This window comes from Lactuca saligna, chromosome 4 (genome assembly GCF_052625555.1).
Source record: "Lactuca saligna cultivar CGN05327 chromosome 4, ASM5262555v1, whole genome shotgun sequence".
Classification (NCBI taxonomy): Eukaryota; Viridiplantae; Streptophyta; class Magnoliopsida; order Asterales; family Asteraceae; genus Lactuca; species Lactuca saligna.
This window is the reverse complement of record NC_136420.1, coordinates 333,952,732-333,967,519: the sequence shown is the minus strand read 5'-3', so window position 1 is coordinate 333,967,519 and position 14,788 is coordinate 333,952,732. Positions and strand designations below refer to the sequence as shown.

At 29.4% G+C, this 14,788-nt stretch overlaps 3 protein-coding genes across 3 annotated transcripts; 1 reads left to right on the top strand and 2 right to left on the bottom strand.

Annotated features, from left to right (window-relative positions):
- Positions 1 to 3,814: 3,814 nt before the first annotated feature.
- Positions 3,815 to 5,125, top strand: LOC145040960 (uncharacterized; the record flags this gene model as incomplete). Its single annotated transcript, XM_078988839.1, has 5 exons — positions 3,815 to 3,943; positions 4,035 to 4,246; positions 4,394 to 4,600; positions 4,687 to 4,767; positions 4,879 to 5,125. Coding segments are annotated over 5 exons (876 nt in total), but the record flags the coding sequence as incomplete, so codon positions are not given.
- A 2,738-nt stretch (positions 5,126 to 7,863) lies between these two features.
- Positions 7,864 to 11,000, bottom strand: LOC145040959 (uncharacterized). Its single transcript, XM_078988838.1, has 5 exons — positions 10,959 to 11,000; positions 10,641 to 10,838; positions 10,436 to 10,559; positions 9,534 to 10,280; positions 7,864 to 9,464 (listed from the first exon to the last, which is right to left on the bottom strand). Exons 1-5 carry the CDS (start codon positions 10,998 to 11,000, stop codon positions 7,864 to 7,866), a joined length of 2,712 nt encoding a protein of 903 aa, XP_078844964.1.
- A 1,927-nt stretch (positions 11,001 to 12,927) lies between these two features.
- On the bottom strand, positions 12,928 to 14,455 carry LOC145044162 (CASP-like protein 4A1). The gene is made up of 3 exons (XM_078992996.1): positions 13,691 to 14,455; positions 13,474 to 13,612; positions 12,928 to 13,342 (listed from the first exon to the last, which is right to left on the bottom strand). The coding sequence occupies exons 1-3, from the start codon at positions 14,296 to 14,298 to the stop codon at positions 13,148 to 13,150; spliced, it is 942 nt and encodes a 313-aa protein (XP_078849122.1). The 5' UTR covers positions 14,299 to 14,455; the 3' UTR covers positions 12,928 to 13,147.
- Between the last annotated feature and the right edge of the window lie 333 nt (positions 14,456 to 14,788).

Genomic DNA, 14,788 nt, shown 5'->3' with positions numbered 1-14,788 from the left:
GCATTATGGTTGTTTTAAGATGTCGATTGATATCAACGTGATGTTAAACTATTTAAAGTATTTGAGATATATAACAGAAAAAGTGTACAATCAGATGAAAGCAAAACAAAACATTCAATTCATAAAGTAATACAAATAGAAATACAAACAAATTAACTCAGATGAGAACAGGGTCAAATCACAACTAAACAAAACTTTCAACTCATAAAATATCGCAAGAAGAAATATGAACAAATTAACTCATAACATAGTCAAATCGTAACTTATGTTTGAATGTAAAATAAAATGCTCAATTCAAAAATACAATAGTAGGAAGCATAAAATAGTGAAATAATCACAAAAATACCATTCAAAAACACTATTTATCTAACTAGCTTTTTACAGATTTTTCAAAATGAGTGCATTGTCCGAAGAAAAATCTACCGAAAATTATTATGTTTAGGTCTCATAACCGATTTAATCTTTGTCTTTTTTAGTCAATTAAGTCTCAAAAACCGAAAAATATATTCATTTTAATCTTTTTACCCGGTTAACAAGTCATCCAACTTTCAAAATTTTCACTTTTCGCTGAAATTTTAAATTTTATTACAAATTTTGTCAAAACTTTACACTTTGGCCCTAAATTTAAATTTTATTACAAAATTAATCCAAAATTTACACTTTTTGCCCAAATTTCAAAATTTTGTTACAAATTCATCATAAATTTAGTTTTTCTACATCTTCTTTTTTCAAAATTTTATTTTGAATATGTTTTTTTAGCTTTATAAAATCATATTTATATAAACATTTATTTTATAACAAATGCATTTATTAACAAACATGTCTTTATAAAAAATGTATACAAACACGTATTCTATAAAGATTTATACAAATACCTATTTTATAATAAATGCATTTTTATAAAAACATGTTTGTATATATTTTTTATAAATATGTGTTTGTATACAAATGCATTTATTATAAAATAGGTGTTTGTATAAATATATTTTATAAAGCAAAAAAAAACATATTCAAAACAAAATTTGGAAAAAAAAGAGATGTAAAAAAACTATATGTAGGATTGATTTTTAACAAAATTTTGAAATCTAGGCCAAAAGTATAAATTTTGGATCAAATTTGTAATAAAACTTAAAATCTGAGCCAAAAGTGTAAATTCTGGATCAAATTTGTAATAAAAATTAAATTGTATCAAAACTGTAAATTTTTAACCAAATTTGTAATAAAAATTAAAATCTGGGCCAAAAGTGTAATTTTTGAAAGGGTCAAAATGAATATATTTTCCGGTTTTTAGGACTTAACCGACGAAATTGACTAAAACAGGGTCAAAATAAATATATTTTTCGGTTTTTTTTGGACTTAATTGACTAAAAGATAGAGATAATGACTAAATCGATTATGAACCTAAACATAAGAATATTTCAATAGATTTTCCTTGTCCGAAATTCCAAATTTCGGATATGAATTTCATATTTCCAAGTAAATTTTTCCTTAAAGAGACATTTATGATTGTAGGACTTGTGAATCTTTGTTGTAAACATAAAATTAAGATAAGGTTACATGCCAATTTGATTAGGTGGCAACCAATTTGAACCGTTATATATAAAGTAAAAACCAAAGTGGTTTTGGTTTTTCAACTTTAGTCCTATTTCTTCTATGTTTCTATTGTTATAAACTCTTTATTTTATAAATTGAGATTCTACATTTAGGTAAGTTATCTAGAGAAGAATGACTATCCACTTCATGTGGCTAAAGCTCTCAAATGTATGTGTGCATACAAAAAAATCAACCATTTTGTAATTTTTACTATGATATTTCAGCTAGACTTTTAGTTTTTTGGACTGATAACAACCAATGTGTATTTGGTTGTGTATGTTTTCCAAATAGGATGGGGATTGTGGATATTTTGATTGGTTTGATGAATGACTACCTAACATTTGATATAAAGATATATTTCTTTAAAATGCACAAGGAGACGAATGAGACAACTAAGATCATCCACAATGCAAGTAGTATAAGAGTTGAATAAGATAATGATTGATATTGAATAAGAATGGAGTGTGGGTGATGACATGGAATAGAGTTGAATGATTATTGAATGGTTTAATAGAAAGAATAAAGTGATGATTAAGATTGAATCGGTGTTTAATAGATTGTGGGATGTGTTGTATAGATGTTTAATAGATGATGTGACAATCCATTGAACTCTATAGAGTTCAATGAATTGTGGATGCTCTAAGTCGCATCCTAGTGAACCAAGTGTTCAAATCAATTTAAGCAAAAAATTGTAGTCTGGTGTCTCTCATTATGGTTCTTATATTTTTGTGTGGCTTCATCAGTTTTAATGTTTTGGTTATTTTGATGTTGTTTAAGACTAATCATGTAAAGGTGTAACCCTAACTAGTTGTATTCATTGGAATTATTGACATTGTGTTTACTAGTTTTTACAAAATTCACAAGAATGGACAAAAAAATTATGGATGGCTCAACTCAACCCGTCCAATTTGTTTTGACCCACCTTTTTCCTTATTTTGATCCGGTCCCACCTAGAGTTTTGGTATTTGACATTCGAACAGAAAAGATTACACCAGAAACAAAACTATAGCAAAAAAGATGGACGAAATGGACCCAATGTCAATAGTATCCATGCAAAAAATTATGCTGCACCCATTTTCACAATCTTGTTTTTATTGGGTATATTTCAAAAGCTGGAATCTTCTTGGTCAAAAGTTTTCATCCCGAGATCCCCACATAAAATTTCCTTCTTTCATGCAACCCATGATAGTAACTACACAAGAAATTCTAGAACCCGGGTTTTGTTATAACTAACACGATTATGTGCGTACCATAACATGGTTTATCTATTTTTCTACATTTATGTGATTTGCTACATGATTTTAATTATTATATTTTGTGAATGCAGCATGTAGTATTATTTTATAGAAGAGATACGAAAATTGTCATCCTAATATAAAGAAATATGCTAACTTATGTAATGTCATAACCAAGGTGAACACAAAGCATGTGAACATGGAATATATATTGCAATCATATAGAAGCATAAAGAGGAGCAAAAAATATTCCATAAATCCCAACTGTTGACTAAGTTCTACCAAGGTTGTAATGTGTTTTTTTTTTCTTTTTTGTAATGGGGCATATGCAATGAACATTCGAAAGATGGAGACTCAATCCGTATACATTATAGTGCAAAAATCGGTCATAAAGAATCAATTTTTTTTTATTTTTTTATTTTTATTATTATTATTTTTGTTGTTGTAGTGGTAATAGTAGTAGTAGGTTATCTCAATGTTATAAATACCTTGCACATTCTACCATCTCTTCCTCACAAGTCCTCTCAATTTTTCTTCTAAAAAGTCTTGATAAATTTATTGACATCAAAGTTGAGATAACAATGGATTCAGAGACCCAAAGGTAGTAACCAAATATAATATAAAATATAAAATATACTCACATTGTCATTGAAAAACTAACACACAAGTTCTTGAAAATAATACATTTTGATCTTATTATTAACATGTTTTTCTTGTTTACTAGGAACAAATGTGCAGCATGCTATAGGCAGTTTAACAAAAAGGAGCACTTGGTGGAACACATGAGGAATTCATATCACTCAGCTCATGAACCCATGTGTGGAATTTGTGGGAAACGTTGTCGCTCATTTGAATCTCTTCGTGATCATCTTATAGGTATTAAATTACTATTACATATTATTATTATATATTTTAACTACTATACTCTATACATATATGGATATTTAGTTATTTACTTATATTAGTTACTTCGTTAATTCTCAGGACCATTGCCAAAGGTTGAATGTGAAAGGGTGTTTAGAGACCATGGATGTACCATTTGCTTAACTGTCCTTAATAGCCCAAACTCTCTAAGGGTTCACCAAGATAGATGTCAACTATCACGTGGAAATAACGTAACAAATCACATCCTTAAACTTAAAAAATCCATTTTTAATTTTGATGTATATATATATGTATAATTATAATTATTTATATATGTTTCAGGGTGTACTACATAGATTTGCTAACATGGGAATTCAAGATGACTTAAGAATTGATAGTGGGAAAACAAGGGCAGTTGCACTTGCTTGCAAAATGGTTGGTGGTGGTAGTGATGGTTCTTTAGATCTTTGTGCAAGAGTTTGTATCATCGATGAATATGAGAACATACTATTTCATTCCTATGTTAAGCCACAACTTCCTGTTACAAACTATAGGTGATATATTATATATTTTGCCATAGTTTTAATTTTTTTTTAAGGGTCTATAGACATATAATCATATAAATATATAGATTAAGTTACTCTTTTCCATCTTTAATTTTCTACGTATATATAATCTTATTTAATTAAAAAAATTCATAGGTATGAGACAACAGGCGTTCGACCAGAGTACCTTAGGGATGCAATGCCACTGAGACATGTACAAAGAAAAATTCAAGATTTTTTGTGTAATGGGGAACCAATATGGAAGATTCGCTCGAGAGGTGGAAAGGCGAAGATTCTTGTAGGACATGGTTTGGAACATGACATGAAATGTTTGGAACTTGAGTATCCTTTAGTAAAGATAAGGCATGTATCTTTAAGGAATTTATTATTACTATCATCTACTTTAATAACTTATGAACTAAGAGTAAGATGCACTTGTTATTTGATAGGGATACAGCAAAATATCCACCACTAATGAAGACAAGCAAGCTCAGCAACTCACTCAAGTACCTAACAAAATCTTACCTAGGGTAATAGACTTTCATATATTGCCTTTATTTTTAAAATTTTGACATGTACATGTTAATTGTGATATATATGTTACTTATTGCTAATTAGTGATGAAATTTCTTATTTTATAGGTATGATATTCAAAATGGGATACAAGATCCTTATGATGATTGTGTTGCAACGATGAGACTTTATAGAAGAATGAGATCACAAGCTCATAGAACGGAGGATTATCCTCTTGCTACAGATTCCCAAAACAATAATAACTTTGCTTCATGGAGGCAGGGTGAGCTTGAGAGGATGAGTCCTAATGAATTGTTAGCAATCTCAAGGTCTGATTACTACTGTTGGTGCTTAGATAGCAAAGATGTGGCTTAAAATGAAGGGAAGAACAAGGAAAATGTACCTTGTTTTGGGTGAAGAAAATAGCTAAATTTATTTGAAACTAATAAAATATAAATGGAATAAACATGGATATACATATATGTTTGGTTGGTGAAAAGATCTTCATTAAAAAAAGTTACATCTTTGTCAATTTAGAAGTAGTAAGAAGGCAGTTGTATTGTTATGTAGTTGAGTGAAATTAAATAAACGCATCTTTGTTTTGCTAAATTATATATTATGGAGAATGTTAAGCACACATAGTGCATAGTTTGAATCCTTATTCAATGTTATGACTCTAAGATACCAATATCATATATTTTGGCCTAAGAAATTTATTTTACACTACCTTGGGCTTCAATTTGAGGCTAATTTGATCATCATCTTTCCTTATAACAAACATTGGTTCACCAAAAGTCTTCTAAAATAATGTTTAAATCCAAGTGATCACCACTATACACATTAACATTTCAAGTAATACATATATGTACCAAGTACACACATACATGAACAATATCTTATAACAGAGAATCACATATCCGATATTAATTAATAGACTAATTCAACAGAAAAATTGAACTCAATGCAATCATTATGTTATGTACATCAAAAGTGTCACTCAAGCTATTTCATAATAAACGTTTCGATCAACTAATTTGAAGCTACACAATAAATAATTAATTAATATCTACTTGTGTGCGTGTTGGAATCGGATGTTTTGCTCTTTTTTACCGAATGATGTAGGGGTTATCACTCATCATGCCAATGGTAAACCATTTAGCATTGGCATTTGGGTTTCAGGAATCATATTTGACCATGGCATTTAGGTATAGTTTTGGAGTTACAATTTCTTCTTTTAGTAGCACCATTTTTTTTGGATTTGCCACGCTAAAATTCATCGGAAATGATATTGAAAGAATGAAATTGAAATGGAAGAGAGTAGAGAGGAAAGAAGGAAGGTGGAATGAATTTTTGAAATGGGTTAGAGGCTGTTGGTTTTTTTAGAAAAACATCTTCAGGCCATTTTTTGTTGCACGGTGTAGCACACGCACAATACATGTCATCTCGCAACAGTTTGTTTTTTGGAAGGAATCAGACTATAAAACTTTTTCGCTTGTTCTGCTCCAAACAACACTTAATTTGTCTCTTCAAACCTCTTTAGTTTTTATTTTGTTAAGTAATTTTTTTTTAGAAACTTTATATAACTTGATTTTTTTTTAAAGTTTGATATTTTTTTAAACTTTAATTTACGGATTTGATACAATTTCTTTTTATAGTTCCCACAATTTTTTATAACTTAATTTTTTTAAAAACTTTGATTTCTTTAATTTTTTACCATTTTTTAATAATATTTTCAGTTTCACTTACTTTTTAACGTGTGATTCTTTTACAAATTTTCTAAATATTGTTTACAATATTTCTTATTTTTTTAATAAATTTCTTTTTTTATGTTCTTTAATTTTGGTTTTTTCTAAAAAAATAACTAATAGCTTCTTTAATATTATTTTAGATATATTTTTTTAGAAGTTTTATATTTTTGTTATTTCTGATGTTCTTTTTAGTATTATTTCAATGTTTTAAGACTAAAATTATTAAAATTTCGATGCTACGAACTATTTTCAATTTGTAAATCAGTTTATTGTAGCAGTCTGCAGATGTTACAAACAAACTTCTTATTACATGTTGCAGCTATTTGATCCACATCTTCTGCTGCAGAGAATTGCAGACGTGGTTCACATACTTCACGCTTCAAAAAAAACAAACACCTTAGGATGTTTATATAGATATACTTTTTATTTTTTATTTTTGAAACCTAGCCGTTATCCAACAATTTCAACGTATTCGTGAAACCACCCAAACCGACGTCACCGAACCCACCGCAATATAGAACGACAGGCCCGCCAGCTCTAGCAAAAATTCATCGACTCCGTTCACCCCAACATAAAACATAATTACTCAATAAACCCTCCTTTAACTCTAAATAAAAGATATCTAAACTAGGGTAATTCTAACCGCACGACTTGAATTCCAAATGCACGAATTTTTGATTGACTCGATGTACATCACTGAAAGTTTTGACACTTTTTAATATATTAAACTAAATAAACGTTTACTTTACAATTTTCATTAAATGCCCTTATATTTATAGTTGATTTTCATATCATACCTTATACTTTTTGAAACTTTAGCTTTTATATATATATATATATATATATATATATATATATATATATATATATATATATATATATATATATATATAGGTATATATATATATATATATATATATATATATATATATATATATATAGGTAAGAGTTATATGGAAAATGAATACAAGAAAGATAGTAGAGAGATTTGATTGTATTTTATTAAAACTATATTGTTTTTAATGGATCTATACCTAATATTAGGTACATAACAGCCACATATTCCTTAAGCCTTATAATTAATGAAATTAAAGGCATTTAATAATTAATGAAAGTTACTAATTTAGGTTTATTTTTTATTTATTTTATTATTTAATGGTTTTAGTCTTGAACATCTCTCTCTCTCTCTCTCTCTCTATATATATATATATATATATATATATATATATATATATATATATATATATATATATATATATATATATATATATATTAGAAACATCAGAATCGCACATATATAACAATTTTGTTTTAATTTATACAGATCTTAATAATTATAAACAACAAAACATAAATTTGATTTTACTAATTATCAGATATTATAACTGTAGAATTGTTACAATTATTGTGTGTTGCAAATGGAGAAATGTAGGAATTCAGGCGAGCAGCATAAACAGTTTCCCATCCAGCAGACCGTGATGATCTGTTGTGACGCCAAAGTGGTAAAATAGTAGGCATTGGATATCCTCCATGTAAATCAACCTTCACATAATGATCACCTCTAACAAGAGCAATAACAACAACTCTATGAGTTGAGATGTCTTGGGGACCAAGCCATAGTGGAAAACATGTTGACGGACTATCTTTGCTTAGAAAAATAACTATTACATTATACTTGTTAGCAATGAGAAAGCTAGTGACCGGCATAATCAACCAACGATCTGTTGGTGCGAAATGTGATCCATTGAAATTCAATGAGTGGTGTATGGTGTTTAAATCGTAATCAAAAATCTGTGCGTACTCAGCTGGGTGTGCTAACAACTCATTCTGTAAATCTAAGCGGATTTGACGCCAATTATCTTCACTATAACCGAGACACGCAGCTATTGCACGAAATCCACAATTTCCATCTCCCCTCACGTTTTGTATGTTTGTGACATATAGATGAAATTCATACGGAATTTCATTCATAAGTGGATCTGAATTATACATTACTTGTTCTTGGTTGAAGTACGAGCTATGCATCGATTGTTCCTGATTAAAAGTTGAGTTGCACATTGGAGGTTCTCGGAACGAGTACGTACTGTGCCTATCCGGCTCCTGGTTTAGATCAAACAAATTAGACCGCATATAATCAGGCGTATAAGTAGAAATGCTACATCGAGACGGATATTGAGTTGGTGGCACTTGAGTCGGTTGATCTTGAGGTGGTGGATGTTGAGTTGGTGGGTCATGGTTTAAATCGATATGGGTTTTCTTGAAAAGTTTCTTCTTTAAGGAGGGGCGCCCACGAGTATTTTTGTGAGTAGCAGGTTCAGAAACTGAAGTTGTTGACGGCGTGATTAAGTTTAGTAACTTCCTTGCTAAACTTAACTTAACAGGTCTTGATTGTTTTTCGTAATGAGCATTAAACATATTTACCTCAACTGCACAACCCAATTTATCATCTTCTAACGATTTGCATTCTAATAAATCAAGTTTCTTCCAAAACTTATCTACTGAATGAAGCGGTACACAATGACCTTTTTTAACAAATATAGCTTGTTCATGCGCACATGGCAGCCCATAACTTGTACGTACTTGACATCCACAATTTTCATAAACAAATCCAAATTCTTTGGACCGCTCATATTCTTTGAAAATGATATCAAGTGCATAAATTGAAACGAAACGACACAATGGTTTTAGATGTGGTATTTCGTAGTACCGATGTACAATGAAAATTTTGTTATGCGCAAGACTCGCTTTTATACCTGTGTATTGTGACTCAACAACATCAGCAATACGCTTCAATGATTTGGCGATATCTGATCTTGATGTTTCGACATATCTTTTTAACTTGGCATGTTGACTTTCAGCTCTATTAGTTGTGTGATTGCCAAAGTTAAGAAACTTATCGGTCCATGCAGACACAAACTTTTCTTTGTGTGGTGTCAACCATGTTTTGTTTAGATAAGAAAATGCATCTGAAATACATAAAAAATTTCAGTTGATGTAATGATTTATAACATATTATAATGTATATTTAAAAATACCTGGATAATTGTTCGTAGTTTTTTCAACTTGTGCCAAATTCTTGTTGTATGCTTCCTTTGTTTCAGAGTTAACCAACCTCGTCCATGACGTATAAAGAACATCCCAACATGATTTGCATTTCTTCATGATATTGTTATTTATATGCCATCTGCAAAGTAATCCTTTAGCATCTGGAAATATAATAGTGTATGCGTTCATGAGAGCCATTTCTCTATCAGTCACAATAACACGCGGCAACATACATCCTTCCATCACCGATTTTAGACAGTCTAAAGCCCAAACATAGTTGGATTGTTTTTCTTCATGCATGTACACAAATGCAATGGAAAATGTCATATTTGTTGGAGTTACACCAACAATCTCCAATAGAGGCATCCCGTACTTGTTTGTTTTATATGTTGCATCCATTAACAAGACATGTGTAAATGCACGCCATATTTCTAATGATCTTGGATGAGCAAAGAATAAATCTTCTAACTTATTTGTCAAAACATTTGCACGACTATAATAAACATATCCATTTTGATCTAGAAATTCCATAACACCTTGCATTTGAGTTTTACCTTCTCTCTCCCTACGTCGAAGTTTTTCGTCTACATTGTAGATAGTTTTGAGAGTAGATACATTTTTCGGATTTAGGTTTTTTAGTGCAGATAATATATCTTTTGGTTTGACATTTTTTTTCAACAAATCTTCCACTATTCGACATTCATATTCAGTTAGTCGTCGTGGATAAGGATGACCTTCTAAATATAATGACGGCTCATGGTTATGAAATTCACATATCATTTTTATCTTCCAAGAATTATCTACTGACGAATATTTACCCTATAGGCTAAATGGACAATTAATTTTTTTTGTCCCTGTTTTTTTTTGGAGATTTGTGTACTTTTGTATGTACCTCCACGGTCACATTGAAATACAACATTAAAGTTACGTTTAGAATTTTTTATGACGATGACATAACCTAAAGTATTTGCCATATTTTGCACCCAATCCATCAATTCTTGACGAGAATTGAACACCTGACAATTATATTATTATCAGTAGCAGACAAATCCACTTGATGCTTACATTACAGTAACAACATACTAATGAATTTATACCTTATTTGTTTTGAAGGGTGACGTGTCATCAAAGAAATAACGACTTTCGTTCAAACTTTCATTTTCATATGTTTCATTTGTGTCCATTGGATGAATATCCGTTTCGAATGGTGATGTGTCGTCGAAAAAATAGTTACTTTCATTGAAGCTATTATTTTCATCTATTTCATTTGTCTCCATTGGATGAATATCATCTCTCTAAACATAACAAAGAGAAAAAAAATATATAATAATAATAATAATAATAATAATAATAATAATAATAATAATAATAACAATAATAATAATAATAATAATAATAATAATAAGTACAAATACCTCATAATATGTGTCACCCATCCATTCTTTCCAACTTGTCATTTAATAAAATCTATATTTTTAACAAATATCATATATTTGCTTTTAAGGAAAGTTACTTTCAGCAAGTCGCTTTCAGTGTACCATATAAGAAATACGAATCCTCTATATATATAAAGAAATTGTAACCAAATTTTCATTTTTATCCCTTCTATTTTTGTTAATGTTTCATAGTTTATATTTCTTATTTAACAAATTAATTTTTTTCTATTAATATTTAATAATATTCATTATTACTTTTTTTATAAATGTATTCATGAGATCATTTTAATTAAACAACTTTTATGAATAATTAATATGTTTCTACTTGTTAGTTTTCAAAATTAATAAAGTTTTAAGGGTTTAAGATTTAAATTGATAAAATCTAGGGTCTTTTCTAAAACTACAATGTAAACCGAAGGTATAAAATTGTAATATTATATTTTATCGATAAAATAATTCGGCACACATATTAATCGGCACACATATTTATCGATAAAATAATTCGGCACGCAATTCAATGCAACAAATACACGAAAAATTCGTGTATATAGGAGGACCCTTCGTTTTTAATATATTTTATCATTTTTCATTTAATGCCTCTTATTTTCTATTAAAGTAATAAAATCTACCTTCCATTTTCCACTTTCCACTTTATAGTTTTTATTTTACTGTTTTGTTTATTGATTTGTTTTATTAACTAAACTTATTATATATATATATATATATATATATATATATATATATATATATATATATATATATATATATATATATATATATATATATATATATACTAAAACACATGGTAATTATTATTATATATAATAATTAAAAATATATATAAAATATATATAAAATATAACAATTAAAATATATATAAATCTTAAAAATATTTTAAAAAGATAACATCTTATTTATTATAATACAACATAGTGAAATTACACGTTGCCAATAAATAAATTTGTAAATTTTAATTTCTAAATTGTAATCTTTAATTAATATTTAATAATAAAACGTTAAGATACCTGTTTCACGGAATCAATACGTCGACGGTATCACCTCTACCCGTTACGCGAAATTAGCGACTTTGTTATTAAAATTTATATTTCTTAAATAAAATGTCATTAAATATTTAATAGATATAACCAATAGTAAAAAATAATATATTTAAAATTAAAATTAATAATATAATAAAATATAATATAATTAATTAGGAAAACGTTAGAGTTATAAAACATTAAAAAAAAAAAAAAAAAAAAAAAAAAAAAAAAAAAAAAAAAAAAATTATTGACTAATATATATTAAATGGTTTATAAAAACAAAAGAAAAAAAGTTTTCTAATATGATATATTTATACGGTGATGGTTGATAGAAAACAAATAGGAAAGAGTTATAAATTAAAATAAAACTTTTTTTTAACCATATAACAAAAAATAATAAAGTTTAAAGTAAATACTATAAAACATTAAGGGTGTATTTTGAAAAATCTTTGCAAGTTGAGGGACAAATTAATTTTGTCTTGTCAAATGTCATATCTGACCTTTATATACGAATCCTTGGTGCGTATAGGAGTACCCCTAAAACTATTGCTGTTTACAATAATAATAATAACAACAAAATCTGAGATACAAGACAAGACAGATGTTTAAGGCTTTAAATAATATACAAATTATATTATTACATGATCATCACTGCAATATAATACCAATATTGTTTTAAAAGTGATTCCTACTCACATTTCAACAGTTGCTTTATAATAAAAAAAATATATTAATTAATTAGCATTGATTGTTATTCAACAAATTAGCATGAATAGTCTTTTTTTTTTTTTTTAATTTAAATCATAGTTATTTATCAAAAATATATAATATACTCTTAAACAAACATTAATACAACAGTAAAAGACATGAATGCTCTAGAAAAGTTTGTGAAGTCCAATCCAATTCAATTGATGAAACAAGAACATATCACTTCCATAAAAGTTTAATTAACATCCCACAAGTCTAATATCCGAGTTCATCGAAGTTTTAACATTCTCCATAAGCCTGTTTAGCATATCATACAAATCTATTTGCATTGCACATGAACATAACCTTCCTTAAAGTTATAATAAGCTTTTACATTCTATTATGAACATATAAGAAAATTTAAGTAGTAATAATAGAAAATCATGAAGATGTGGAAGCATGAAGAAGATAACCAGAGATTAAAGAGCTGAAGGCAAAGGCAACAAAAGCCACAAAACCAAGACTAACAGAAGTGGTAGCCAGCTGTGGGAACTTGTCTGCACCCCAATTCGATTTCCAGTCGTCTACTCTGGTTGCTGCTGATGATCCCGATGATATCAGAAGGTATGTCAACATCTGAATTTCACCAGATTTCAGTTAAAATTGAAATATATGATGACAATATGACATGATCAAAGAAAAAGTTTGAATTGGATGGGTGTTTAAATTCACTGAAAAAAAAACAAAGATTTGATGCAAAAACTTGCCTGGTCCATGGCGAAATCAAAGTAATACCGGAGAAAATGACGTCGTTTGTAATGATTTCCGGTGGCCAACTGATAGGCCAGATCAAATCCTTGTAACACAGCATATGCAAATCCGACAATGTTCACTGCCATGGAGTACCTGAAAATCCACCATCATTAAACAATTGAAATGTGATTGGATATATTTAGAGGGTGGCCGGAGAGAAGAGAGGATCACCGGAACTCCTTGTAACGGTAGAATGAATCGAGAGCCCATCCCTGACGCTTGTCGGTGGCCATCACCGACAACGATATCAAACAAAATAGCAATTCGAAAATCCTAAACCCTAACGCTATCTTCTTCATCGAACCTTCTTTGTCCATCCTACTAACGCTCCCCATAGCTGGCCTCGGCCGTCTCCCTTGGTTTCCACCGCCTGTTCGTGGTTCCTCCGGTGGCTTTCCAACGTATCCGTCTTGAGCGCCGCGTTCCGCTTTCTTAATCGGCAGAGTCTCTTCTCGAACGTACTTGTTCACCGTCGACACAGGCGCCGGCGACGTTACCCTCGCCCCGGACAAATCCGGCAAAGGATCTAACGTTGGTGAACCGTGTGATGTTTCTCCTTCTTCTGCCGCTTCTGATTCTGCTTCAGGTTGTAACTCAACTCTTTCGGGAGAGAATCCATGGCTGAGAGATGACAGAGGAGACATAGTTGACAACGGGGAATCTTCAGGTGATCTAGCCGGCGGAGAAGGATGTCGTCTCCGATCTCGAGGATAACCGGAAGAAGAAGTTGCCAGCGAAACAACATCAACTTGCCGTTTCTGCTTCAATTCTCTTTCCATGATGAAATCAAACGCTTTGAGTTCAATTGAATCGTAGGGTTTTGCCCAGTGGTATCCAAAAATCGAAACAACTGCTAGAGAATCTAGAAACCTGATTCATTCCAGTAATCTTTGGCTTCGATTGGGTGCGCCATAGCTTAAGAAAGAACACTGAGATGTGCATAAGGCAAAGTCTTTGATGGGTTTTGTATGGTTGGTTGAAGGGTAAAGTGTGGTAAGGTACACAATTTTATTTTGTCTCCTATGTAAATTAACAAAGGAAAAGTTTTTTTTTTCTTTACAAATATGTTTTTAAAATGATGTTATAATTTTATAATCGAAGATAAGTTGTTTGAATATAAAGTTATTATATGAATTTTTTAATAATCAAATAATTCAGTGACAACATCACATATATTTTAACAAGATTAGATGTAAATTGATAATATTGTACTTTTTTAATTATAAATTTTATAAAAGTCAATCACTTTTCATTTTTTTTTTTTTATTT

Bases quoted from the DNA above. Each gene is read 5' to 3' on its own strand.
- LOC145040959 (XM_078988838.1), bottom strand. From the start codon at position 11,000: ATGACAAGTTGGAAAGAATGGATGGGTGACACATATTATGAG. The intron at 10,560-10,640 runs GTATAAATTCAT...TATAATTGTCAG, and splicing joins CACCCTTCAAAACAAATAAG to GTGTTCAATTCTCGTCAAGA. The intron at 10,281-10,435 runs GTACATACAAAA...CATTATATTTAG, and splicing joins ATTTCAATGTGACCGTGGAG to AAGGTCATCCTTATCCACGA.
- LOC145044162 (XM_078992996.1), bottom strand. From the start codon at position 14,298: ATGGAAAGAGAATTGAAGCAGAAACGGCAAGTTGATGTTGTTTCGCTG. The intron at 13,613-13,690 runs GTGATCCTCTCT...GTGGATTTTCAG, and splicing joins TACCGTTACAAGGAGTTCCG to GTACTCCATGGCAGTGAACA. The intron at 13,343-13,473 runs GCAAGTTTTTGC...GGTGAAATTCAG, and splicing joins TTGATTTCGCCATGGACCAG to ATGTTGACATACCTTCTGAT.